Here is a 26,958-nt window from a genome sequence, read left to right on the forward strand (position 1 = left end):
GTTTAGCTGTATCCCATAAGTTTTGGTATGTGAGCCTCCATTTTCATTCATCTCACAGTATTTTCTAAATTTTGGTTATTTAGGAGTTTGTTAATTTCCACCTATTTGTGATTTTTCCAAATTTCTTTGTGTTTATTGATTTCTAATTTTACTTCACTGTGTTCAGAAAACATTGTATGAATTCCATCTCTACAAATTTACTGTGACTATTTCATGGTTGAACATATGGTCTGTCCTGGAAAATGTCCCATGTGTGCTTGAGAAGAATATGTATTCTGCTTTTGTTGAGTGGAGTATTCCAAGGATGGCCATTAGATCTAGATGGTTTATAGCATTGTTCAAGTCTTTTATTTACTTCCTGATCTTTTGCCTAGTGGCTCCATGCATTATTGAAAGTGGATATTTGCAACTCCAGCTATTAACATTGAATTGTCTGTTTCTCCCTTCAGTTCTCCATTTTTGCTTCATGTATCTTGGAGCTCTGTTGTTAGGCACATATATAGTTATAACTGTTATATCTTCCTGATGGATTGAGCCCTTTATCGTAATAAAATGTCCCTTTCTACCTCTAATAACAGAGACTTTTGTTTTAAAATCTTTTTTGCCTAATATTTGTATAGCCACTCAGCTTTTTAAATTGACTACAGCTTTTTCATCCTTTGCAGGATATATTTTTATCCATCCTTTTACCTTCAACCCATTTCTATCTTTGAACCTAAACTGTGTCTCCTATAGGCAGTATATAGTTGGATCTTGTTTTTTATTTTTTAATCCAGTTTGACATCTCTGCTTTTTGATTGGATTGTTTAATGAATTCACATTTAGTTTTGTTATTGATATAGTTGGATGTACATCTGCCATTTTACTTTGTGTTTTCTATATGTCTCATGTCTTTTTTTCCTTCTTTATTCCTCCTTTATGGCTTTCTTTTGCTTTAAGTGTAACATTTTATTTCCTTTAATTGTTTTCTCAATATTTTTATGAGTTATTTTCTTAGTGGTTGCTCTAGGGTTTACCACATACATTTTAACTTATCAAAACCTAGGTTAGATTTATATTAACTTAATTTCAATGAGATATAGAAACATTACTCTTACACATATCTATTTCCTATTCCCCTTTTTTGTGCTATTGTTGTTATACATATTCCATCTATATATATTACAAAACCAACAATATACTGTTAAAAATGTGGCATAATATAATCTTATGTCTATTAAAGAAACTGAGAAATGAAAGAAAGTATTATTTATAGAGTTTGATATAGTAACATTTTTATATACCACTTCTGGTTCTCTTCATTTTTCTCCTGTGGATTCAAATTGTGATCTGGTGTCATTTCCTTATTTCAATACAGCTTTATTCTCACCTACTTTCATTGTGCTATTATGTTAGATGTATTACATTATTACATGTTTTAGGCCCAACAATTGTTTTTAAATCAGTTAAGAGTAGAAGGAGGGGAACTATGCATTTATATTGTCTTTTATAATTACACAATTACTTTTACCAGTGTTGTTTTTTCATGAGGGTTTATATTACCATCTGCAGTCACTTGCTTTCAGCCTTAAGAACTCCCTTTATTATTTCTAGTAAGGTGGGTCTGCTAGCAACAAAATCTCAGCTTTTTATCAAGAACTGTCTTTATTTGCCTTCATTTGTGAAATATAGCTTTGGTGAATGTAAGATTACTGGTTGATAGTTTTTCTCTTCAACACTCCAAATATGTCATTCCACTGCCTTCTTGCCTCCATTGTTTCTGAGAAGTCAGAAATTAGTCTTAGTGGGATTCCTTCCTTTTTCTCCTGCTGCTTTCAGAATTTTCTCTTTGCCTTTGTATTTCAACATTTTTACTGTGATGTGTCTCTTTGTGGATCTCTTTGTGTTTTTCCTGCTTACAATTTATTGAATTTCTGAGATATGTAGATTGACTTTCATCAAATTTGGGGTGTTGTTTCTAGCCATTATTTCTTGTGATGTTATTTTCTGTTCCTTTCTCTCCTCTTCTTCTGGTACTCCCATTATGTGCATGTTTATGCATAATGGTGTTGCACATTTCTCTGAGGCTCTGTTCATTTTTCTTCATCCTTTTTGTTTTCTGTCCTTGGGATTGCAAAATCTCTATCCATCTAACTTCCACTTCACTGATTCTTTCAAACTTGTTGGTCCCTCTAGTGAATTTTTCATTTCAGCTATACTTTCAACTCGAGTTTCCACTTGCTTCTTTTTTATAATTTCCTTCTCTTTATTGATACTCTTTGTTTGATGAGATATTGTCATCATACCTTCCTGTATTCCTTAAGTATAGTTTCTTTAGTTCTTTGAATATATTTATAATGGCTGCTTAGAAGGCTTTGTCTATTAAATTTGAGATCTAGCCCCCTCACAGTTTATATTGACTTCTTTTATTCTATGTATGGGGTCATACTTTCCTGTTTCTTTCCATGTTTTGTCTTTTTTTTTTTTTTTTTAAATGGGACATTTTAGGTAACATACAGCCACAATTCTGGATACTGATTTTTCTCCTCTCCTTCTGGGGCTTCTTGTGTGTGCATGTGCGTGCACTTGTTTATTTGTTTAATGGCTTGGCTATACTCTTTTAATGAAATCTAATTCTCCTTTCCCACCCCCTAAAATGTGAAGCCTTGGCATGAACACAGTCATCCTGGGATGACGATGGTTTTAGCAGGGCTCTCTTTGACCTTCTTTTCCTCTGATCTCTCTGTTTAGTTGTCTGTCTCTTTTGTACCACACTTGGCTGTTAGGCTCCACTAATTACATGAGATTGTCCTATTCTTTCTGACAATGCCCTGGGACATAAACTGTGCCTCAGTTTTATCTAATTAAATTCAGGCATGGGTAGTTTGAGGTGAGACCTTGAGGCTTTTTTCTCAGATCAGGAAGGCTCTGAGAAGCTGTCTCTTTTCCTGATTCTCTCTAACAAACTAGCTGGCCTAGGGTTTAACTTGATGCTCTCAGATCTACCAGCCTCTTTTAATTTCTTACCACCAAGGCTCCATCGTTTTAGAGAATGCCTTTAGGCTTGAACTTCCCCTCACTCTGTTTCAAATAAAGTCAACTCTTTTCAGGGACAGGCACAGAGCTCTTTGTTCTTATTGGCTGCATCTTCTCCCCTGGGCAAAATCTCTGAACCACTGTTCCAGGTGCTGGACAGTGACTGTGGCCTGCTTCTCTTGGAGTGACACCTCTGCTTTATGAGCAGAGATCTGGGGAGGGGTAGTAGCCACTGGCCTTCTCAGCTTGCCTCTTCTGGCATGGAATCTTCATCCCATGAGTTAGCTGGGGTGGCAATAATTGGTGCTGCATTATTCTCCTACTGCCATGTTTAGGGTAAGCTTCCACCCTTTACTCTGTGGGGGAGGGAGTGGGGAGGAAAGTTTGGGGGACAGAGGTAGCCAAATTTGTGGATGCACTCACCAGGAACTTAGCCTCTGTGACGTGAAGTTGGATGGGATTAGAAATGTTGGCCTGTTCCTCCTGGTAAAATACTGCATCCCTTGAATGGGAACTGCGGGAATGGGAATTCTGTCTATTTGGCCACACCTGCCTAGACTAGAGTTTTCTTCAAGCTCAGCTAGTGGGGAGAGAGAGTGAGGGAGAGGGTTAGGGTTCAAGTGCCACTGATTCTCATTAGTCTTACATATTTGACAGATTTTGCCGAATAAATATTTCTCCATTTGCTATATGCTCCTAGGAAAATTTCCAGAGACTATATATATATATATATATTTTTTTTTTTTGGCTGCATTGGATCTTCATTGCTGCATATGAGCTTTGTGGCAACTTAGTTGTGGCAAGCTAGGGCTACTCTTCATTGCGGTGCGCGGGCTTCTGTGGCTTCTTGTGTTGCGGAGCACGGGCTCTGGGCGTGCGGGCTCAGTAGTTGTGGCTCACGGGCTCTAGAGTGCAGGCTCAGTAGTTGTGGCGCACAGGCTTAGTTGCTCCGCGGCATGTGGGATCTTCCTGGACCAGGGCTCAAACCCGTGTCCCCTGAATTGGCAGGCGGATTCTTAACCACTGTGCCACCAGGGAAGTCCCTCCAGAGACTTTAAATGATTGTGTTTTTTTTTTTTTTTTTATCATTTTCACCAGCTATGGTTGTTTCACTAAAGAATGGGTCTGTAGATCTCTTCATACCTTTCCAGAAGTTTTAGCCCCTTTTTAAAAATAGAATTCTGTAAGCTAACATTATAATTGCCAGTTTTTGTTGTCATTGTTGTTAACTGTGTCATTTTTAAGTTGTAATGATAATGGCTACTAAGGTAGATGCTATTTTTTCCTGATCAAGTTGACTTGACTCCTCTCAAATAAACTTATATGCAAATCTGAAAACAGAAATGGGGAGAGGGAACCAAGTGGGAATGACATTTTATAATTTGTCAAGTTAAGAGTACACTTCTTTTTTCTTTTCAGTGTTAAAAGGCAAATACCAAGACTTAAAGTGAATTTATATTTTACAAAAGAAAGCAAGCATGTAGGAACTGGCTACCAAGCTAAGACTCCCAAGTTTTTATTCTGATCCTATTATATTTGAATGTGGGTTAAGTCACCATGAATCCACACTTAAATTTCTGCATCTACTACAGGAGAATCTTGTTTTCAACATGGCTTAATTAATTGGAGCCACTTTTGGCAGGGCACATATAGATTAATAAAAATAATGAATAGTTGTAAAAGCTAACATCCGTTGAGTGCATATACCAGGGCTTTACAAAAATTGTTTTAAGTGTATTATTTCAATTAATTCCAACAACATTACTATGAGGCAATTTGGATTATTATTATCCCTCTCTTATAGATAAAGCAACTAAGGCTCAGAGAGATTAAGTGATTTACCTAAGGTCACACAGCTCATCAGTCAGTGGTGGAGGCTGGATTTGAACCCAGGCAGACTAGTTTCTAGAACTTTCACTGAACTTCTGTACTATACTGATACCAAAAATGTATACAGTAACCTAAGCATGGTACTTGAGAATTTTCTTAAAGAGAATTATTCATTCACTCATTCAACAAACTTACTGAGCATCTACTATAGTCATGAAACTAGATTGTTTAGTTAAGCATGGAAACAAAATACTGACCTTGTAGGATAAAGCTGACTCCTCTCTGAATGGAAAATAACTTCATCAAAATCTAAACCTGAGGATTATGCTGTTAAGTGTTAACAAGGAGCTGTGGTTTGGGGAAAGGTTTTAACACTTTAATGAGCATGTACTACAAGCTGGGCACCATGCTAAGCTAAAATGCTTTATATAAGTAATTTCATTACATTCCTCCCCAAACCATCAGGTAAGTGGTTAAGAGCTCAGGCTCTAAATTCAGCCTTGTGGGGTCTGAATTCCAGTTCCATCAATGACTAGCTATGTAAAGCAGACAAATTATTTAACATATCTGGGCCTCAGTTTCCTCTGAGATAAGAACGGTACTTCCTGTAGCAGTTAGGAAGGTATTCAACTTCAAGCAAAGGACTATATGAACATCATGGCTTAAACAAATAACGGTTGATTCTTCTACATAACTGACGATCTGGAATACGGTGAATGCAGATGTTGGTTTAGCTTTTCAGCAATTATCAGGGGGCTGGTATCTGTGACTCTTTCAGCCTTTTCTGCAGGAGCACATGATAGCTGCTGCAGTTCTAGACATCACGTCAATGTTTAAGGCAGAAAGAGAGCAGAAGAGGGTATGAGCCATAAGGGTCCTCTTTTTATCAGGAAAGCTGTGACAGAACCCCAGCAGATGGCCAGGATTCTGTCATATATGGCCCCTCGAGCTGAAGTGAAGCTTGAAAAGAAAATAAGTAGGAGACACATTTTCACGCACACAAAATTAAGGTTCTGTAAGCAAGAGGAGAGACCGAATATGACTGGGTGAGCACCTAACCAGTGTTTTATATCACAGAGGCAAGATTCAAAGGCAGCCCTGTGGACTCCAAAGCCTAAGCAGTAACAATGTAAAGAGTCATTAGGACAACTGGGTGGAGGTCTTTAACCGGTTCCATTGCTCCTGAATTACTTTTTGTACTCTACTTAAGATTCACATTTTTTTCCCCCTTATAGACATGCTAAGGCATGCCTCAGCTGGACCCCCTGCAGGAATAATTGGAAAAAGAAGTGAAGTAGCCAGCTCTTGCGTTAAGTCTTCTAAAACACCAGGCAGTCACCTAAGATGCAGAAGAAGGACATCTGTTTTAACAACAACAAAAAACCTCTGTATTTGATAGAAAAACTGTCATGAAGCTCGATTGCTTGATTAAGCATGGAAACCAAATACTGACCTTTTAGGATAATAGTTGGCTCCTCCTGGAATGGAAAACAACTGCATGAGAATCAAAACCTGATGTGTGAAGTGTCCCCTCAAAGCAAGATATTCAAAAGATGTTAGAAGTTTTCGGCAGGAAAATAGACATCTCCATTTTTCAGTTCAAAAAAACCTTACCATTACTAATTAAAACCACAATATTTAGAGAATGATGCCTCCCTACCGCATGAAAGGACTTGGTCCCATACTTGCAAGGTGTAAGGGACATGTGAGGTCTGGTGACCTCATATATAACTCTATGCATATAATGACTATGTACAGAGGTGTCTGGAGAGCAGATTTTTAATCAATGCCAGGACAAGCCTGTATTACATTAATAGAAAATGTAGAACACATGGTTCCAACTCTGTTTGTTCAGCCATAAAATGAGCAGAGTATTACTGGCTATACTTCCTCAGATAGGGTGAAAGAACAGAAGATAAGTTCCATGGAGACATAAGCTAAGTCTGCATAGCACTGACAGCAGTGGTTACTACACTTGGGGAATTCAAGGATTATCAACTTTGACCTTTTGCCAAGTAGGAGCATTAAAACGACAATCACAGCAAAATCTACCAGACAACCAACAAACCACCTATACCACTGTCATCATCATTTCAGAAAAGGACTTTTTAACGCAAACAACTAGGATGGACATACTTATCCTCCGAGAAAAAGGAGTGAGTTTCATTAAAATTTCACTCCCTCATCCTTTTTTTTTTTTTTTACTTGATATGCACAGATTAACAGTGAAGAGTCATAGGATCTGTCCTGGCATTGTTCTCTCAGTCCTGGATAGACTTCCTGAACACTGGATTTCAAGGGTAAAAGGGCTCTCTGGTATAGGATTACAGGCAGGGCCCAAGAGTTTTAGAAAGTATGCAATTAAAAATCTTCACCAGGAATTTTTAGAGCATATCTGTAATTGGAGAAGAGAACTTGGCAAGGCTTCTCCTACTCCCTTCATGGCCTGCCTTAAAGTACTGAAGGTCCCCAACTTTCAATGGTTCACTCTATGAGTTTTTGACTTTATTATGGTGCACAAGTCATACGTGGTCAGTAGAAATCGTACTTCGATTTTTGAATTTTGATCTTTTCTCGGGCTAGTGACATGCAGTATGATACTCTTGTGCTACTGGGCAGCAGTAGGGAGCCCCAGCTCAGCCATGTGACCACGAGGGTAAAGAACCCATACATTTGCGAGCATTCTGGACCCAAACGTTCGGTTTTTCACTTTTGGTTCAGTATTTAATAAATTATATGAGCTATTCAATACTTTATTATAAAATAGGCTTGTGTGAGATGATTTTGCCCAACTGTAGGCTAATATAAGTGTTCTGAGCTTGTTTAAGGTAGGCTGGGCTATGATGTTTAGTAGGTTAAATTCATTTTCTACCTACAATATTTTCAACTTAATGATGGGTTTATTGGGACATAGCCCATAATAAATCGAGGAAGATCTATCTATATCTCCATAGTTGAAGCTTAGACTCCAGGTTCAAGTTCCTATTACTGCTACGTATGTATTTATTTTAACTCTACTACTAGAACCTAGCCACCTTGAAGGCAGGGGCTTTATATTCTCCATGGAATCTCTCACTCAGCAGGCATTCAATGATACCTACTGATGTGGTGTGAGCTTGATGACTGTGGAGTCTGTAAAAGTTCTAAACTCGAATCATCGCAGCTGAAGAGCATGGTTGAGAGCTGGTCTAGGGAAAAAGATGAGTCTCTCCAAAAAGACAAGAAAAAATAGTTTACAGTTATTTGAAAACTTTCATGTTCACATATCTAACTACAAAATGTCTTAGGCATATGCTCCTAGCATATGCAGGTAGTCTGAAGTGGAAATATAAGTCCTTTTTAGAAAGTTCAAATTAAACCGATCAAGGCTGCCTATATTTAAAAATGGAAATAAGGACCCTACAACCTAGATTTCTTACCCAATGTGTAAATTTCCCTATGCATTTACTGTAGAGTGGTAACAGAATAATCACAGGATTTTGGAACCTTTGAGCCAATCTTATCCAGTCTTCTCATTTTTCAAGAAAACTGGCCCCAGTGAGGTTGGGTGATATATTTGAGGGCACAACACTAGATATTCCAGTTGGGACATAGAACCCAGGTTTCCCGTTTTCCAGAACCATGATCTCTCCACAATATTATTCACTCTCTGGCTGATGAAATCACCTTCTGCTTTCATAGTCGATTCAATACAATCTGAGCCCATGTGAAGTTCCAACAGCGACCTGCAGTGATACTAGATGGTTAAGGGAGAATAAGCATCATAAGCAGGATAGTGACATGACCTCCACCCCCAGTGACTCAGAATCAGACAGGAAGGACTTCACATAGCCAAGGAACATGTTTTGGGGGTAAAAGTTTATCTTGAGAAATTTAAAAAATTTTTCAACCTTTTTGACCCATCCCATTTGCTGAGTCCTTTCCTCTCTCTCTACTATATGCATAATAACGAACATGTGCATGTTACATAGAACATCTGATATAGGCAACTAGCTGAAAAAACAAAGCCCTCCAGAGCCTACTCCTCAATGTTTGAAAGTAAGAAAATGAAATAATACATTTTATGCAATTCTCCTTTGTACCAAATCCTGCACATCAGCCTACACACTGGCATACAAACTTGCAGCTGTCTTGCCAATCAAAATAAGAAAGTCACTTAAGTGAATGCTCATCAGTGTTACTCTAATCAATGTTCCAAAGAGATGCCATCATAGTAAAGTACTGAAGGACACACTAGTACCTAATAAACCATGCGAGCGCTATATGAGTTATACACACGATGAGAAAGGTGCGGGTGGAAAGACTAGTTCTGAGAGGTGTGACCTTTGAGGACAGGACTGTCTGTCTTATTGACAGTATGATCACAGTGTAGTGGGCATTCAAAAATACTCGTATGCACGAGTGAAAGGAAGGAAGGAAGGACGGATGGAAAGGAGGGAGAGAGGAAGGTTGGTTGATTAGAACATGGAAAACCTATGTGTCAGAGGAGGTATTTTAGTGGAGTCTCAATACAAGGTACAACTTCCTCAGTCAGGAAAGCATTGAATAGGGAAGGGGAAAGTATCCCAGGCAGAGATGTCTCTTGCTCATTTACAGCCATGCAGGCTGCACACTGCACCACCCTCGAGAGGGCTGTTCCTATGGACCCCAGCAACCCTAAGGAGGAGAAAGAACGGAAAGTTCACTGCCGAGTGCTGTTTTTCACCTACATAGATTTACAGTTCATCAGTTACAGTTACTCTGGCTGACTCAATTCTTCTTCAGGAAGACAATTGGGGTAGAGGTAGTGGTAGAAATAGGAGACCGTTTTAGAAATGACAGATCTGGGTTAAAATCTTCATGCTTCTTACTGAGCTGTGTAAACTCAGGGCAAGTTCATTGAGGGCAAAATGTGTCTATCTTGCTCATGAATTTATCTCAGTGCCTAGTACACAGAATGTACTTAACAAATATTGGATGATAAATTTCAATCACATATTATGCATTTCATAATGGTTTCCTCATCCATCTGTAAAATGAGAATACCGCCACTCGTGTCACATGTTATCATGAGTATGAAACAAGAAGACGCACATAAGGTATGTAGCACAGTGCCAGGCTCATGGTAGATGCTTAATGAGTAAGAGCTATTGTTAGAAATTATAAGGCTTCGTTTTGCTTTTTAAGAATGGAAATTTTTATTCAATTTTAACTAGAGATTTTTAGTAATATTCTCTCCCTTAAGCTGAGAGGCAGTAATGAGAGTCTGTAGAAAATACTGATAGCCAGACGGTCCGCAACCCGAGCAGTACCCACTCCAGGGGAGGCATTTGAAGATAGGTAAGAAAGTTCTGACTGCTGCAATGACTGGGTCCTGTTATCAGGCTGGGACCACAGTGTTAAATGTCCAGGAACACGTAGGACAGTCCTTCACAAAACACCCCAGCTGCCTAATCGTGCTCCCATTGAGAAGCACAGTGTATTCTCCAGAGGTAAGGAAGTCTACTAGTTTCATGTCCCCTGTCACTTTAAAACACTACACAGACAACTGTTTGAAAAGTATTGCCAAAGCTCAACTACCGAGCCCGCATGCTGCAACTACTGAAGCCCACACACCTAGAGCCCGTGCGCCACAACAAGAGAAGTCACTGCAATGAGAAGCTAGCGCACCGCAACGAAGAGTAGCCCCCGCTCGTCGCAACCAGAGAAAGCCTGCGGGCAGCAACGAAGACCCAACACAGCCAAAAAAAAAAAAAAAAACTATTGGCAAAGGAATTACATTTATCCCAATTTTATTGTCTCATACACATTAAAAAAAACAAATATCAGGCCCTATCAATTATGAAATAAATTCAATTAAAATGTCATACTTTTTTATGATTGTATGGAGGAATTTCTAGTGAAATGGTAAATAAACAGAAAATGTGACACTAAGTTTATTACAAAGAAAGAAACAAGACTCAGACATAAAGAACAAATTAGTCGTTATCAGCAGATAGAGGGAAGAGGGGAGAGGCAACACAGAGATAGGGGATTAAGAGGTACAAACTATTATGTATAAAAGTTACAAGGATATATTGTACAACACAGGGAAAATAGCTAATATTCTATAATAACTATAAATGGCGTATAACCTTTAAAAATTGTGAATCACTATATTGTACACCTGTAACATATAATATTGTACATTAACTATACTTCAATTAAAAAGAAGTTCAAAAAAATCCACCAAAAAAAAAAAGAGTGGTGCTAAAAGAAGAAAATGTGTTTGCAAGAAATGTTAAGAAGAAAGGATTTTTATCTTGCCAAAGAAGCAATCACAATTTTTCTTAAAAGAATCAAAAAAAAGCAACTTAGAAGAACTCTTATTTTTATCCTTTTATTTATTGTCTCCTTCTGGCCCTGTATCCCACATAGTAAACATCTGTGTCCTGTTAAGATTTCAGTTCCCCTGCTGAGCAAATCCTGCTGGTCTCTAGCCCTAAGGTTTGCTTATTCTTTTGCAAAGTGGAGGCCAGAGGAACAATGATTTAAAAAGCAAGGCACTGAAGAAGAAGGATAAACAGGTCAAAAGTGTAAGGTCAAAGATCTACAGTAGGGACCTTACAAGTAGGGTGCCTATGTACTACAAGGAGCATGTAAGAGATCTAAGAAGACTAGAACATCTGCTTATATGGATCTATATACATACAAATGACACTGAGATTCTCACTTGAATCCTATGTCAGACAGCATGTGAGGTATTTCACAACAGCAAGGGGTTGGGGACAGTGGTATCCTCACTCACTCCTGTATTTGACATATTGCAGTTTATATGTGCCCAGTTACACGGACTTACGGGTTATCTCCTCTGGGTTTAACTAAACCAAACACAACAAAGTAGACAACTGTCTTTCAAAGATTCCTACAAAAAAACCACACTGGATTGAAGACAATACCAATCATATAAGCACAGACAAACAACTGAAAAAGAGCTACGCCCATGCTTGTTTCATAGCATGAGCTCTTCCAAAGCCACATTGCAAGATAAAAACATGGTGACCGATCGCGTTAAGTCAGTGCTGTCCAATACAACTCACTGCGACGGCGGAAGTGCTCTCGACGGGCGCTGTCCAACATGGTAATCACTAACATGTGGTCACTGAACAGTGGAAATGCAGCGAGTGCAACTGAGGAACTACATTTTTATTTTTCAAATATAATTTAAATTTAAATAGCCACATGTGGCTAGTGGCTACTACATGGACAGTGCTCGTGTAAGAGAGAACAACTCTTAGCTTTGAGTCCAAATGCTTTCCCTTACAAGGTGTGACCTTTGGCTTAACGTTTCTATGCCTCAATTTCTTTATCATAATCATAACGCCTATCTCGTATGGTTGTTGTTAAGATGAAATTAGTTAATGCATAAAAAGTACTTAGACTAGTGCATAGTACATAGAAAGTTTTTTATTATCTCCTAATCAAATCAGAGAAGAAAAAAATAAATTATTAATTTGAAAGATGGAAGGACAAATACTTGTTACTAATGAAACTTGGAAAAAGTTTATACTGGGCTTTGAGATATTAAGTAGTTAGTACAAGGCCATCACAAATTGCAGGACATATACAAAAAATTGATTTCATCTTTATCTGATGCTTTCTTGTATACTTTTTTTTTTTTCATTCTTGACCAAAACTTTAATTTACAATTTAATATACAATATGATGTCTGTAACTTCTTGAAATTCTCACCTGGCTCTTGGAAAGAGTTGAGTCTACATTTGCAGTCTTCATCATCAGGAAGGATACCTAATTCTTCAGTCGTCCACTGGGAAGGATCTGGATATGGAAAGTGACCCAACACGGCATCTGAGTCATGCCAAAAGCGCCAGAGAATCCAGAACCACATGGTTGCACTGAAGAACTCTGCCTTGGTCACCTGGGATCCGGTCAGCCGGGGAAACTGTCTGTACTGGGGCTCAATATGCACACCTCCACCAGCATGACGAACTCCAGCGCCTCCAGCAGCCCGCGAGCGGCGGCCCCTGAAGAAGTGGCCTCTAATGCGCGCTAAAGGAGCTAGACGCGTCAAAGCCGACATGCCAGGCGGTGTCCGGAAAGCAATCCCCAGGCCGCACCGCCGCTTCACGTCACTTCCTTTGGAGCCCCGCCCAGTGACGTCAGTGGCGTCGTCCCGCCCATCTCCCGGAGGTGGAAGTTCTTGTATACTTTTTATAATGAATACAGTAGATATTAAAACAGCTATATAAACTATGTAATTACTTTAAATGTGAATGATATGAATACACTATTGAAAAGACAAAGCTTGTCAGCATGGATTAAAAAAAAAAACACCACCCAGACTGAACTGTTATGTATTACTACATACTTGTACGTACATCTGATATATGCACTTAATTCCTTTTTAAACTAATGGAGTGAATAACAAAAATATTTGGAGATCACTGGGCTAAACCAGAGGAAATACATTTATTTTAGCAAAAAAAATAAATAAATGTGGCGTGTATAGGCATTCAATTATTGTGCTTAAGTGACACAGATAATTATTAAGTTAAAAAATAATACAATTTGCAGCAACATGGATGGACCTAGAGATTATCATATTAAGTGAAGTGAGCCAGACAAAGACAAATATCATATCATTATGTGGAATGTTAAAAAAAAAAAAAAAAGACACAAATGAACTTATTTCCAGAAAGAGACTCACAGACACAGAAAACAAACTTATGGTTACCAAAGAGGAAAGGGGGGTGGGAAATAAATTAGAAGGCTGAGATTAACATATACACATTACTATGTATAAAATAGGTAACCAACAAGGACCTCCTATAGAGCACAGGGACCTATACTCAATATTTTGTAACAACCTGTAAGGGAAACGAATCTGAAAAAATATATACTTACATATGTATAACTGAATTGCTGTGCTGTGTACACCTGAAATTTATACAATATTGTAAATCAACTATACTTCAATAAAAAATTTTTTAAATAAAAAATAAAACAAAAAATATAGACCACTGTTTGCCAAGAAACTTTAAAAGTCACAATACTCCACCAGTGTGATAAACAGAGAAGGATCTCAATTAGGCTTTGTTTTATTAAACAGTAAGGATATTTTAAAGTAAAGCCTGATTATTCAATGACAATAAATTTTCTAGAATAGTTGGTTGAGAAATCCCTATTTTGGTGATAAAATAGTCAACACAGTATAAATACCAGGGTAACACTGAAAATCATACCTATGGAATAGAATTTTCCAAAATTCTAACAGGAAAAATGTCCACAGTCCAGTAAGTTTGGGAAAACATGTTTCTTTACTGCAAGAATTCTTGGAACTGAGACTCAGAATCAGAAAATCCTCATTTTCTTACAGCATCTTAATTGGAAACTTTAAAATTCCTTTTTTTTTTTAAAGCTCCTCAGGCTTTTCTTCTCTTCTTTAGAAGAAATTATTTTTAAAATATTTCTCCTCATAAGTTTCGCAATTTTCAACCTTCGGGTCTTTATCCTTTGACCTCTCTTCAAATATTCCTCCATTAAGTACATACATTTTCTTCTAAAATCATGAGGTGAGGAAAATGAACTTTTGTATCTCTTCATGAAGTAAATAATTAAGGTTACAGAAATGATCAAAATACACTCATAGCTTAGAAGGATTACAACTGCATTAGTAAATTTTCCCTCTTAGCAAGTATCCCTATCCATCCTTCACCCGGTTACACGTTATTGTTAGCATCCTACATTACCACCGAACGTTGGTCAAAGCTAAGAAATCATCATTGGTACATTAACAAAACTCCAGAATGTATTTAGATTTTACTAGCTTTTTCACTAATGTCCTTTTTCTGTTGCAGGATCCAATCCAGGAAAACCCATTATACTGTTGTCATACCTCCTTAGTCTTCTCTGATCTGTGACAGTCTCTCGCATAATTGTTTTTCACAGCTCCAATCGTTTTGAGGAATGATAATCAGGTATTTTGTAGTGTGTCCCTCAGTTTGGGTTTGTCTGTTTTTTTTTCCTCACGATTAGACTGGGTAGACTAGGATTCTGGGCTTTTATACCCATAGAGAAGTATATCTACAGAGGTGCCCTTCTCATCACATCAGAACATGTGGACATGACTTATCACTGGTGATGTTTACCATGATCACTTGGTTAAGGCAGTGTCTGCCACCTTTCTTTGCTGTAAAGCTACTATTGTCCCCTTTCCATACTCTATTCTTTAGAAGTGAGTCAGTAAGTCCAGTCCAGTCCTCAAGCACTGGGGTGCTAGAGGTCAAGAACTTTGAAAGACAGTTCTGCTTGGGCTGGAGCACATTTGACATGAAAAATTTCATTTATTTACAGTAAGTTGGAAACAGAAAAAATGAGTCAGAAGAGGATGGGAAAACTAAGAAGTTTTCCAGCTGTTTACCAAACAAGGATTTCAATGATTTTGATCAAAATGTCTTTTTAAGGAGATTACAAGTCTTGTGTAGTATCTTTTCCATTCTCTCCTTAAGAATCATCCAAAAGAAATAAGAACATGAAACAAAAATTGTAAACTTCAACTTCTAAGAAATTAGAAACGCAAACCCACAACACATGGGGAAGGGCTATCAAATGCAGAGTGAAGATGTTGAGGAGAGATGCCCATCCCCGCACTCTCAGGCAAACTTAGCAAGAAAAGGAAGTCAGACAAAAGAAGACATCGGAAAATTAAATGCACAAAACATTAGAAAAGAGGTAATAAAATTACCCATCATTTATAGATGTGATCATTTTCAAGTAAAACCCAAGGAACACATTTAAAATATTGAGAATTTAGTAACGTGGCTGTGGTGGTTAATTTCACATGTCAACTAGAGTAGGTCAAGAGATGTGTGAATAGCTGGTTAAACATCATTTCTGCTTGTGTCTGGAGGGTGTTTCAGGAAGAGATTAGCATTTGAATTGCTGGACTAAGCAAAGGCCCTTCCCAACGTGGGTGGGCAATCGTCCAATTGCTGAGGGCCTGAACAGAACAAAAAGGTGGAGGAAGGTTAAATCCCCTCTCCACCTGAGATAATCTGACAGTGTGGTACTGGCAGATGAGTAGACAGATCCATGAAACCGACTACAAAGTCCAGATAAGAACCCAAATATATAAGGGAATTTAGTATATAACACTTGCAGTCAAGAGAGAAAAGATAGAGTTTTAAACACATTGGGTAACATCTTGGAAGGAAAAAAAAATGTTCGATCCTTACCTCCTACCTTCTATCAGAATAAATTCCAGATGGATTCTAGTTAAATAAAGGATATAAATCTGAAACATAAAACTTTAAAACCAATAGAAAAAACTGGGAGAATTATTTTATAATCGTGGAATAAGAAAAACCTTTGTTGGTATGACACAAAATGTGGTAGTCAGAAATGACTATTAAAAAACTACATAAAACTATACAAAAATAAAAAATTTCTGCAAGTATCATTTGTTTAAAAAATGCATACACTGTATAGATATATGAACAGACTAGATCTACACATGTAATACTGGCAACAGTGACTACCTCTGGGGGAGGAGACTGAGAAAACTAACACTAGAGCTTGTATTACTTATGTGTAGTTATCTACAAAAATATGAATATTTTTCATTGTTTACTTCTATGCATCAACTTAAATAACTGAAAGCTCCCCATAAAAAAACGTTCCTCGTAAGAAACATCCAATATAAATATCCAATTTAGAAATACCATGCATAACATACAGTTCCTAGTACAGTGCTTGATATACAAGTATTTAAGTTATGTAGGTAGCTATTATTCATCACTGTCTTCAGACAATACATAATTATTCTGCAATTTATCCTTGCTATTTTCAAAGTTGAGAATCCTATAGATGGTATCACTAAACACTGTAATAAAAAATATTCCTTTTTCCAGAAATAATTTCAGTTGGCCAACACTCAGTTAACGGGAATATTTAAATAACTGCCATTGAGGCTCTTCAACGCCTGATCACACACCCTTTGCACTTAACACTCTCTCGGCTAACTGCGCTGCTTGACAATTGCTGACTATGTCCTTGCTTTCCTCCATACTTTTGAAAATACTGTTTCTTCTCCTGAGAGAACTTTACCCCATCTGCCTACTGAAATCACTCTTCCTAACAGGGCCAGCTCAAATCCTGCTTATCCACAAAGCTCTCCTCAAACTTTGTGAACAGGTATATTACATACACACACAAAGAGAAAGGCAACAAAAGATGTAAGAAAATACAAAGGCAGAATGATCAATTTAAAGAGTTATTTATTAAACAAGTATATTCAAAAGTCCAATGTTACTGGATCCCTTTGAAACATCTATTCTGGAAAGAAGTATTTTGTCCAACTTTCTAATGAAAAGGGAAATGATAAAAATAGAAATAACATTTTAAAACAAACAATAAAGCACATGGTAAATTTAGAAATAAAAATAAAAACACACAAACATACAAACTATTGAAGTATGAAACCAAAACATTTCGTATGTTTTTAAATGCTTCTGGTATACTCACATGAGAGCCAAACTATGTCCAAGTTAATAAACAGTATATAAACACCTTTTTAAGGTACCATACTTAGAGAAATAATTTTAGAATATGGATTGGGCATATAAATTGTCCACATTTGGCAAACATATTCTACATATGAATGTATTCACTTATACTTAGTGAAAAAAGAAACTTAAAATTTAAACATCTTGATTTGAGAACTGTGGATTTGATAGTTCTGTTAAATTCCAACATCATAATCACCAAATGTGCTATCAAACAAGTTATTCAAATTTCTTTTTAAAGCTGCTTCTGAAAATTTCACTATTTTAGGGCAAAAGAAAACATGTATTCTTGCTTATGAATTCTGATGCTTAGTTTCTATGGTTAACACACAAAAAAATATGTAATAGAGAAGATTCCTATAGAAAAGCCTCTGTCTTTCAGTAGTTCCAAATGGTGTTATACAATATTTCACTGGAAACAGTGGTTTTACCACAGATTTGGCTGTAGCTTCTGTTTAAAACATAACTTTGCCCCATAACATCCATCAAAGGCTTTAAAACATAATTGACTTTGGCAGTACACATGGAGAGCATGATGTGAATGGGGACTGCCAGTGGATATGAGGGCCTTATGAAAGGCTTTGCTGTGTGTGTGTGTGTGTGTGTGTGTGTGTGTGTGTGTGTGTGTGTGTGTGTGTGTGTGTGTGTGTGTGTGTATTTTAAGGAGGAAACAGGATGAAATGGTTTATTCAGAACTATAAAACACATTTTCCTAATTAGATTTCAATTGTATAAATAATGTAAATCAAATGTTTAGAACTTGAATCTCTATGGGAGGCAACTATCTTTTTTTCCTTTTATCATTTTTTACAGCTGACAAAGCTTTAGTTACATATATTCTTCTGAACACTGAGGAAAAGGTCCCCTTTGTCCCCTTCTCAGTCTGAAAGAGAAGGAGAACGAACAGACCTGCCACTGGCAGGGCTGGAAAAAGTGAAAGGCTCCTTGTCCTTTTCTTTACTGTCATGCTTATGCTTGTGCTTATGCTTATGTTTGTGCTTCTTCTTCTTTTTCTTGTGCTCATGGTGATGGTGGTGATGGTGGTCGCTGTGTTTGGAGGACGTAGATTCTTTAGTAAATACTGAGAGTGGAGCTGCTGCAACTGGATGCATACTCATTTCCAAAGGTGATTGTTCTTTACCTTCAAGATCAAAAACACCCAAATGAATTCCTGTTAATAACAAGGAAAGTGAAATGAAAGTAAGAGGGAGTTGGTGACAGTACGGAAAAGACAATGGATTGCCAAGTGTTTATGTCACTTCCATGAAAAAAATCAGGAATGGGAGAAGTATCCGAGTAAGACATCCAATTAGTTACACAAAGGTAAGTTTTCAGCATTGTGATCAGGAAGCGAGTATTTCAATTCCTTGTCGTCTATACAGATTATGACATACACCAGTGTGTTATCCAACCATCTTCTAAAAACTAATATTCAATATTTTAAAGTACTATGAAGTGACAATGACTAGATGTGTGTGTTATAGATTAAGACTGACATTGGTCAATGAAAACATAGCGCCTTAACCACAGTTCTGCTCTACGGTATTCAGGCAGGGGGGAGATTTAGCACTACAGGCATAGTTCGTTTCATTGCACTTTGCAGATACTGCGCTTCTTACAAATGAAGGTTTGTGGCAACCCTGCCTCGAGCAAATCTATTGGAACCATTTTTCCACCAGCATTTGCTCACCTCTAGTCACTCTGTCACATTTTGGTAATTTTTGCAATTTCAAAATACTTCCACCAGCAAAAAGATTATGACTTGCTGAAGGTTCAGATGATGATGGTTAGCATTTTTTAACTGAGGTATGTACTTTTTTTAGACACAACGCTATTGCACACTTAGTAGACTACAGTATAGTATAAATATAACTTAGATGCAATGGCAAAACCAAAAACTTCAGCATGTATTTTATCTCACCTAGAAATGGATCAAAAGTCTTTGAAGGTTCTTTCCATCTCCAATGTTCTATCAACCTAGGAATCTATAACAGTGAGTAGTTCTCAGACTCTAGTGTACAGGAATTTCTTGCTTCCTCCATACCCTACCATTCTTGGGCCATACCCAGAGAATTCTCTCTCTGTATTACTCTAGGTTAATGGCACTGCCTTACATGCAGCCAAGTAAGAAAAAAACTTAAGAATCATCTCAGGTGCCCTCCCTTCCAGATCTAGCTGCTTACCAAATCTTGTTTATTCTTACTTACAAGAATCTCTTTAATCTGCCTCTCTATCCCGCCTGCAACTGTACTGAGTAACTCAGACCACCTCATCTCATGTGGATCACAGTACTACTCTCCTATTAACTGGTTTCTTTGCCTGAAGTGCCTTACACTTGAATCCACACTTTACATAGCTTCACAGCCGTGGTTCTCAACCAGGGGCAACTTTTCTCCCCAGGGGTCGTTTGACAATGTCTGGAGACGTTTTTTGTTGTCGCGATTAGGGTGGGATGCGGGGAGGGAGTGTTAGCCTGACTGTGGGTAGAGGCTAGGGAAGCTGCCAAACGTTGAACGCACAGGACAGCCCCCAGAGCAAAGAATTCTCACGGCCAAAAATGTCAACAGTGTTGAAGTCCAGAGGCCCTGCTGCACAGTTATCTCCCTAAAAACAAAGCTATCATGATTACTTGTTTAAAAACTCAGGTTGTTCTACTGGCAGAATAAAATCCTTAGACTTCAGTGCAGCAATTTCTGAAAAAAAAAAATTTTTATTCAGAGTAGTCAAAAAACCAAGCTTTTCACTAAAATGGACTTTAATGTAGTAGTTTCTTTTCCTTTTTAAAACGTAAATTCTCAGTGCTGATTTTGATCCAATCCGGCCCCAAGCCATGTTTTTACCAAAACAAGCATCACCATAGACGTTTTCTAAAAATCACTTTCACCACTAATTCTAAGGACAGTTTACAATCTGTCTTGAATTTATCTTATCTTCCCCTATTCCTTTCTATATATTCCAGACTAGCCCTTTGGTAACGCTGTGTATTTGTAGATGCTGTTCCTATGCTTGGAATGCCCTTCCCTTATTTCTTGTCTGACTTGCACATTCATTTACAAATATCAGGAACTACATGGGAACTGGAAAAATAGGGATAAACTGAATAGGTCTCAGTTCTCCTGGAGCTTACAAAGTAGCAAAAAAGAACGAAATTGAGTAAGTACTCCCAATTAATAAGAAGGCAAAACACAGAGTGAAACAGGAACAGGACAGGAGACTTCAATTAGTGGGGCAGCAGGAATCAAAGACAAACTTCTCCAAGGAAGTTATGTTTATACTGTAACCTAAAGGAGGAGAAAGGAAAAAAATAAAACATTTTAGGTTCTTATTAATTTAAAACAGCTTAAATGTCTTTTTTTTTTTTTTTTTTTTTTTTTTTTTTTTGCGGTACACGGGCCTCTCACTGTTGTGGCCTCTCCCGTTGCGGAGCACAGGCTCCGGACGTGCAGGCTCAGAGGCCATGGCTCACGGGCCCAGCCGCTCCGCGGTATGTGGGATCTTCCCGGACCGGGTCACGGACCCGCGTCCCCGGCATCGGCAGGTGAACTCTCAACCACTGAGCCACCAGGGAAGCCCTAAATGTCATTTTTGAGGGAAGTTTTCCCCAAACTGCCCAGAAAGAATTAGTTCCCCCAACATAATACAGACGAGGAAATTAAGACACAGAGAAATTAAGTGACTTGCCCGGGGTGGTACCGGCAAATCTGAGCTGTGAAACCAAAGAGCCTGGACTCGAGAGTCTGTGCCCGCAGCCACTCTGCTCATCTGCACATGGCATGGTGCACACCGTCGCACATCTTTCTATCTTGGGGTCTCTTTCATTAGACTCATAGCTCCTTAAGGACAGAGCATCATCCTTGTATCTCAGTGTATTGCACAGCATCTAGCATCCTCATACCTCCACTTCCCCAAAACTTGCTAAATGAATGAATTAATATAACAGAATTATGCAATTGTTGTGTTTCTTTTTAAATAGGATGTCAGGTGAACTTAGTTAAACTAAATGCATTTTGCAGGTCACTGATTTTGAAGAGAGAGAAATAAAGTACAGAAACTATTATAGACCATTCATTAAACTGGCATGGACTACTGTACCTTCTTTGTGTCGGGCACGGTTCCAATATTTTAGAACAAGTGAATGCGTTAAAACTCCTGTTCGCAAGAATTATTCACATTTTACTACTGCAAAATTACATTTTTTATATTCATGATTTTTTGGTAAAGCTAACACTAACAGTAATGTTTAAAAAAAAAAAGAGATTATATATATAAGCTAGTCTGGGGACTCTGTATCTTTTGCAATAATTGGTGCCCAGATATTCTTCAGAAAAAGAAACAATTTGAGAGATATCTGATTTATAGTTAAGTTAAATATGCCACTATATAATTTTAATTTATATTTTAAATGAACTATATAAATATATTCTTGATTCTATAAATATGGGAATATAGGTCCCTACCTAACAGAGTATATAGCCAAGTGACAAGGAGAAGTAAGAGAGCTTCATAAATAAATTCCTTTAACTCCTATCTCATTATTTAGTCAGTCTACATCAACAGAGTTTGCAGCTTTCCAATTGGCTGTCTGCACTATTGGGAGTCTGAGGTCCTTTTCTGCACTGAGAGAAGTTTCAGTGTACTCTTTTCCAAGGAATACTAATAGCCACTTAAAAAGTAAATTCAATCTCTTGTCTAGCGGTCTTACACTTTGCATTCAAGATATACCGATTAGAATTCTTGCATTTCTCTTGATTTGTTTGAAGTCTATAAAGAAGACAATGGATTAGCCAGATCCAAGGATAAAGGTGTTAGAAACCAGGACTCCTAGGACAAACGGCTGATTCTAGGTCTGGCTAGAATATTTACAAGATGAGCCTGAAACATCTGGTATAATAGTAGCAAGGAAGTTTAAAGCCTTCTCAAGAACTCAAGAGTCAAGAGTTCTCACCAATGGAAGTTGGGAAAATCTGAATATTGATAAAGACAATAACTGTAATGGACTAGAACTGATTGATCACCATTGGAGGATGCTAGCCAACTTATTATTTTGAAAATTATTAAATACATAGAGAGAATCAAGTCTTTATCTTTCTTTTGCTATCTGATCTATACCAGTGGGTAACAGCAGGTGAGGGGGAAGTTAGCTTTATAGAAATAATCAGCTTATAAATAAAAACAGAATGATGAATTAGAGTATCACCATCTTGTGACCCTTAATGAATTAATGGATCCAGGTCTTGAACACCTTAGTGGCTAACCTCATAAAAAAGTCAACCAGACATTGTATGCTTCCAGATGGAAGAACACACTACTATCTATAACCCTGAATCCAATTAAATTTCTAGATAGAATTACAAATTTAAAGGAAATACAGAGGACTCTATAACATGTTAATTATACCACAGGTATACAATTAGCAAAATACAGACTTGAAAACTACAGATCAAAACCCTGGAGTTTATAACATTGTAAAGGGGAAAAAAGAATGGACTGGAAACTTTTAATTTTAAAAGATGTAAAGGATATATCAGCCAACTGCAATGTGTAGACCCTATGTGGACAGTGATTCAAACAAATACATTGTTAAAAATAAAAATAATGGCATTTATGATTCAACTGAAATGTAAACAGTGACTGTATATTTAATGATATGAAAAAGCCATTTTTTTTAAAGTACAAGAATATTACTGTGGTTATGACTTTTTAAAGTCCTTATCTTTTAGAGATACACACAAAATTACCTATGCATAAAATGATATGTGGGATTTGTTTCAAATTAATTCAGAAAGGTGGAAATGGGAAAGGGTATAGATAGAAAACAAGGCTGACCGTGAGCTGATTGATCATTTCTGCATCTGAGTAACGGATACATGGGGGTTCACTATACTAGTCTGACTACTCCACAGTTTTCTATAATAAAAGTGTTTTGTAAAAAGGAGAAGTTAAGGCAAATTGGCACTATCTGTGAAAATGTTAAATGCTCATATTTTTTAAATTAGAAAGTTCATTTCTCGAAACATATCCCACAAACGTGCTCATGCGTAAGTGCAAAGAAATATATACAAAAATATTCATTAGAATAGTGTTTGTAACAACAGAACATCTAATAAAACCTAATGTTACCCTAGCAGCATCACCACTAAACTTTAGCTCGTAAGTTTTCATTTATTATAGACAATATATATTTTTTATTTGTTTAATTTCTTTCCTGAATAATTTTTACCAGGTCTAATTCAAGGTGGTAAGAAAGTACAATTTCCCTCTCATGTGGACCTGTATAACAGTAAGATCTGGGACACATATGAGCTTACTTTCACACTAGCATAATGAGGTCATCTATAGAATCTCTACTGAGAAAAATGCATACATTACCATCCCCGTGACACAGTGCATAATCCCACATATCATTTTAGGGGTTTACAAGATGCCTGGGAACTTGAGGCCCACCCAAGGTTAGGTGCCACTCATTTTAAAGCTAATGAAAGCCCTTTTATAATTAAATCGCTTTGCTGTACACCTGAAACTAACACAACACCGTAAATCAACTGAACTCCAATATAAAACAAAAATTTTTTTAAAAATAAAAAATAAAACTAATGAAAGCACTCTTAGTGACCCCCAATATATGTCTCTATTGCAGATAGGAGATATATCAAGAAAAGGAGATAAAAGTAATTCATAATATTATGATTTGCCTATTTCATGTTATAGGGAAAGAACAAAACAGATGTTCAGTTTTGTTGTTCTATCTAACATAAAATCTTTCCTAGAGACCTACTGAATTCACTGTGGATAAGGGTTAGCTGCAGTCAATTTAACAAATGCAAAACGAACAGAAAGGGGTACTTAATACACACCTAATGTGGAAGCTTTTGGGCCCATCTGATAAAAGTGCTGATAACAGTGAGTAACCTGTTAATTCTATTAAATTTGTCGCACTAGGTACGTTTAAATTTAACACAAAACCTGCAGTTTCTATTAGGAAACGTGTGAAGTCTGTTCTTCAGTTTCTTTAGATTAAAAAAACAAAGTATAGAATTATATCATTATAATTTAAAGAAACATATCAAAGTCTTTCTCATATTAGACTTTCAAAAGAAAGAACTCTAGTTTTTTGGTTTTTTTTAAACGGATTTCTATACCAGAGTAGTGCTTTTCTGACTTAGGCAAGAATTTGTTACATAGCACAGCAGCCCGAGCTAGGCAACTGCAGGAACTCTTCTTTTCTTCCCCCCAGAAACCACTAGGGATTTCCCCGCTCCTGTTCCTGCCACTCCTCCCTTCCTCTCATCACTGCAATCCCCGCAGCAACCTGGGAGACAGACCAGCAGCCTCAGGCGCTGCAGCGGTGGGAGAGGAGAGGACATGGTGTGCTCAACCCATCACACCATGCGACCCACGCAGCCCTTTCTCCGGATTCCCTTCCTTAACTCAGGAGAAGGAGAAAGTTAAGCAATGAAGGAAAACATCCCTGCTGCTTCTCCTTCCTTACCCCAAATGGCTTAACCTACCAAACACATATCATCCCTACCCTAAAATACGCCTCTCACTATCATATGCACGGAAAGAGAAAACTGGTGGGGTGTTAGAAAGTAAACCATAACCTATCCTCTACTTAACAGTGTCCATCCCTCCCAGAAGACGTCTGCAACACATTCCAGTTCTCAGCTGCCATCTGGCACGCTGGCTCTGAGGGAGCCATCTCCGACTTCATCTCAGCACATGAAAAAAACACCAGGGGTCTCAAACTCAAAAGCCTTGAACCTAAGGAGACAGCATAAATGAGTAAGCAGACTACCGGGTGCAAACACAGAAGGAATCAATGGAATGGAAAGCACCCCCCTACCTAAGAGGGTCTCTCAGTTAACTCTTTTTCAAGAGAAGCTGGAAATCCAAATCTTTATTTGCAGTCTCTTCATTTTTAGTCAACTACTTCAAAAATCTGTGTAAGAATTCTATAGCCAAGTAAAGGACGTCTCAGTTGGATGAGCTTCAATAAGGCCCCTCAAACCCACCTGTGAGCTTCAATCTAGAGTCCCTAGAGGTTTAAGAGAGGTCACAGCTTCCCTGACGACTATTCAGAAATGCCTCTTCTCCAAAACCCCCAACTCTCAACCCCAGGCCAAGGTAGCTACCACAGTAGGAGATCCCAGCTTCTGTTCCTGTTTTACTGCCAACATTACTTGGGTTAGGTTAAAGCTGTGCTTCCAACATCCCCAAATATAGAGCTCTTAGTGCCCTTTCTCTTAGAAATACTGTTACACACAGTGGTTAGGTTTGATACTTCTATTCTTCAGTCTAGTGTAAGTTAAAAAGGGCTTTTGTTGGCTAGTTCGGGAAAGCTACTTATCAAATATAACAATACGTCTACGGGAAAACTGTTTTTAGAATTCCAAAATGAATACATGTATAAATAAACTTTTGGAACACCACCATTGGTAAAATGAATGTTTTCTAAATTCTAATAATGACACTGTTGAATTTTAAGACTTGCTCAGTGGTCATAGGGTACTGGACAGCATAATTATATTTAAGGGAAATTACAAAGGCACATTAAAGAATATATTCAAAGTTAAGTTTTACAGATCAGCCTATATAATATACTGGTATACAATTTACTTCGTGACATAAAAGGGCCCTACACTGAAGCAACCAAAGCTAAAATGTTAATGTTTTCCTATTCCCTACCACTACCCCTTTATCTCCTCCCCAGTCTTCCCATATGATGCCATGAGAACTATAAGACTGTAAAGAGATTCCAAAAATAGTAAAAATGTAATTTTTAAAGCAATATGAAACAAAGGCACACTGGTGGGCACAAAAAGGTGTTAAGATTTGCTTCTATACATATGTTAGCATGCCACATCACTATGATAAACCAAACAAACATACTCAGAATTTTTACTGGAATAAGAATTTATCTGACTGCTGGAATTTAGATAGAATTTACTTTTTTTCTAAAGGCATGGAAGATAGGCAGAAGCATCACTCTCAAACTATGTCAAGAGGTTTGAAATGCCCTATGCTTTATAATTTTAAAAGATGTAGAAAACTTTTCGTGTCTGAAAAAGTTTTAATAAGTATAATGATAAAAAGTAAATTTACACCAAATCCCAAAACAAAAACAGAGAATACAAAACCGGCAAGGGCTGAGAAATGTCAAAATTCCCTTATTAAACCTAAGTGCTAAAGTCTCCAGCTGACTTCTTTCTGAAATATATTTTGTGAGAATCTGTTACAATAAATGCATAAAGCACACAAAGAGATACAAGCAACCAACAGTCTGGGGTCTCAATACCAAAATATTTTGAGGTGTTGCTTTTGTTCAAAGTCTCCTATTAATCACAGCTGATCCCTAAGCTCCTCAAATCATTAAACAGTTACTCTTTTGTTTATATGATAAAAACATGGTTTATATAAACAAAATCCATCAGTTGGAATTTTAAAGCCTGACTAATGACTTCTGGAAGAAGTATCCTTTAAAAATGATTTTGCTTATGTATCTTGTTTTTCACTCCCTGTCCCTCCAAAACTTGAAGACTGAATCTTTGTTCATCAGCATCACAAGTTTACT

At 37.4% G+C, this 26,958-nt stretch overlaps 1 protein-coding gene and 1 pseudogene across 6 annotated transcripts in view; both read right to left on the minus strand.

Annotated features, from left to right (window-relative positions):
* Positions 1 to 12,409: 12,409 nt before the first annotated feature.
* On the minus strand, positions 12,410 to 12,904 carry LOC131743800 (NADH dehydrogenase [ubiquinone] 1 beta subcomplex subunit 2, mitochondrial pseudogene; annotated as a pseudogene).
* Positions 12,905 to 17,983: 5,079 nt separating this feature from the next.
* Positions 17,984 to 26,958, minus strand: part of TAF2 (TATA-box binding protein associated factor 2) — a 78,060-nt gene continuing 69,085 nt past the window's right edge. For all 6 annotated transcript variants that reach the window (XM_067017160.1, XM_059043441.2, XM_067017159.1 and 3 more), the window contains one exon: positions 17,984 to 18,528. In XM_067017160.1, the coding sequence (XP_066873261.1) occupies positions 18,266 to 18,528 (263 nt within the window). In that variant the 3' untranslated portion in view covers positions 17,984 to 18,265. The remainder of the gene's footprint in view (positions 18,529 to 26,958) is intronic.

The sequence above is a fragment of the Kogia breviceps genome, chromosome 17, assembly GCF_026419965.1.
Source record: "Kogia breviceps isolate mKogBre1 chromosome 17, mKogBre1 haplotype 1, whole genome shotgun sequence".
NCBI classification, from domain to species: domain Eukaryota; kingdom Metazoa; phylum Chordata; class Mammalia; order Artiodactyla; family Physeteridae; genus Kogia; species Kogia breviceps.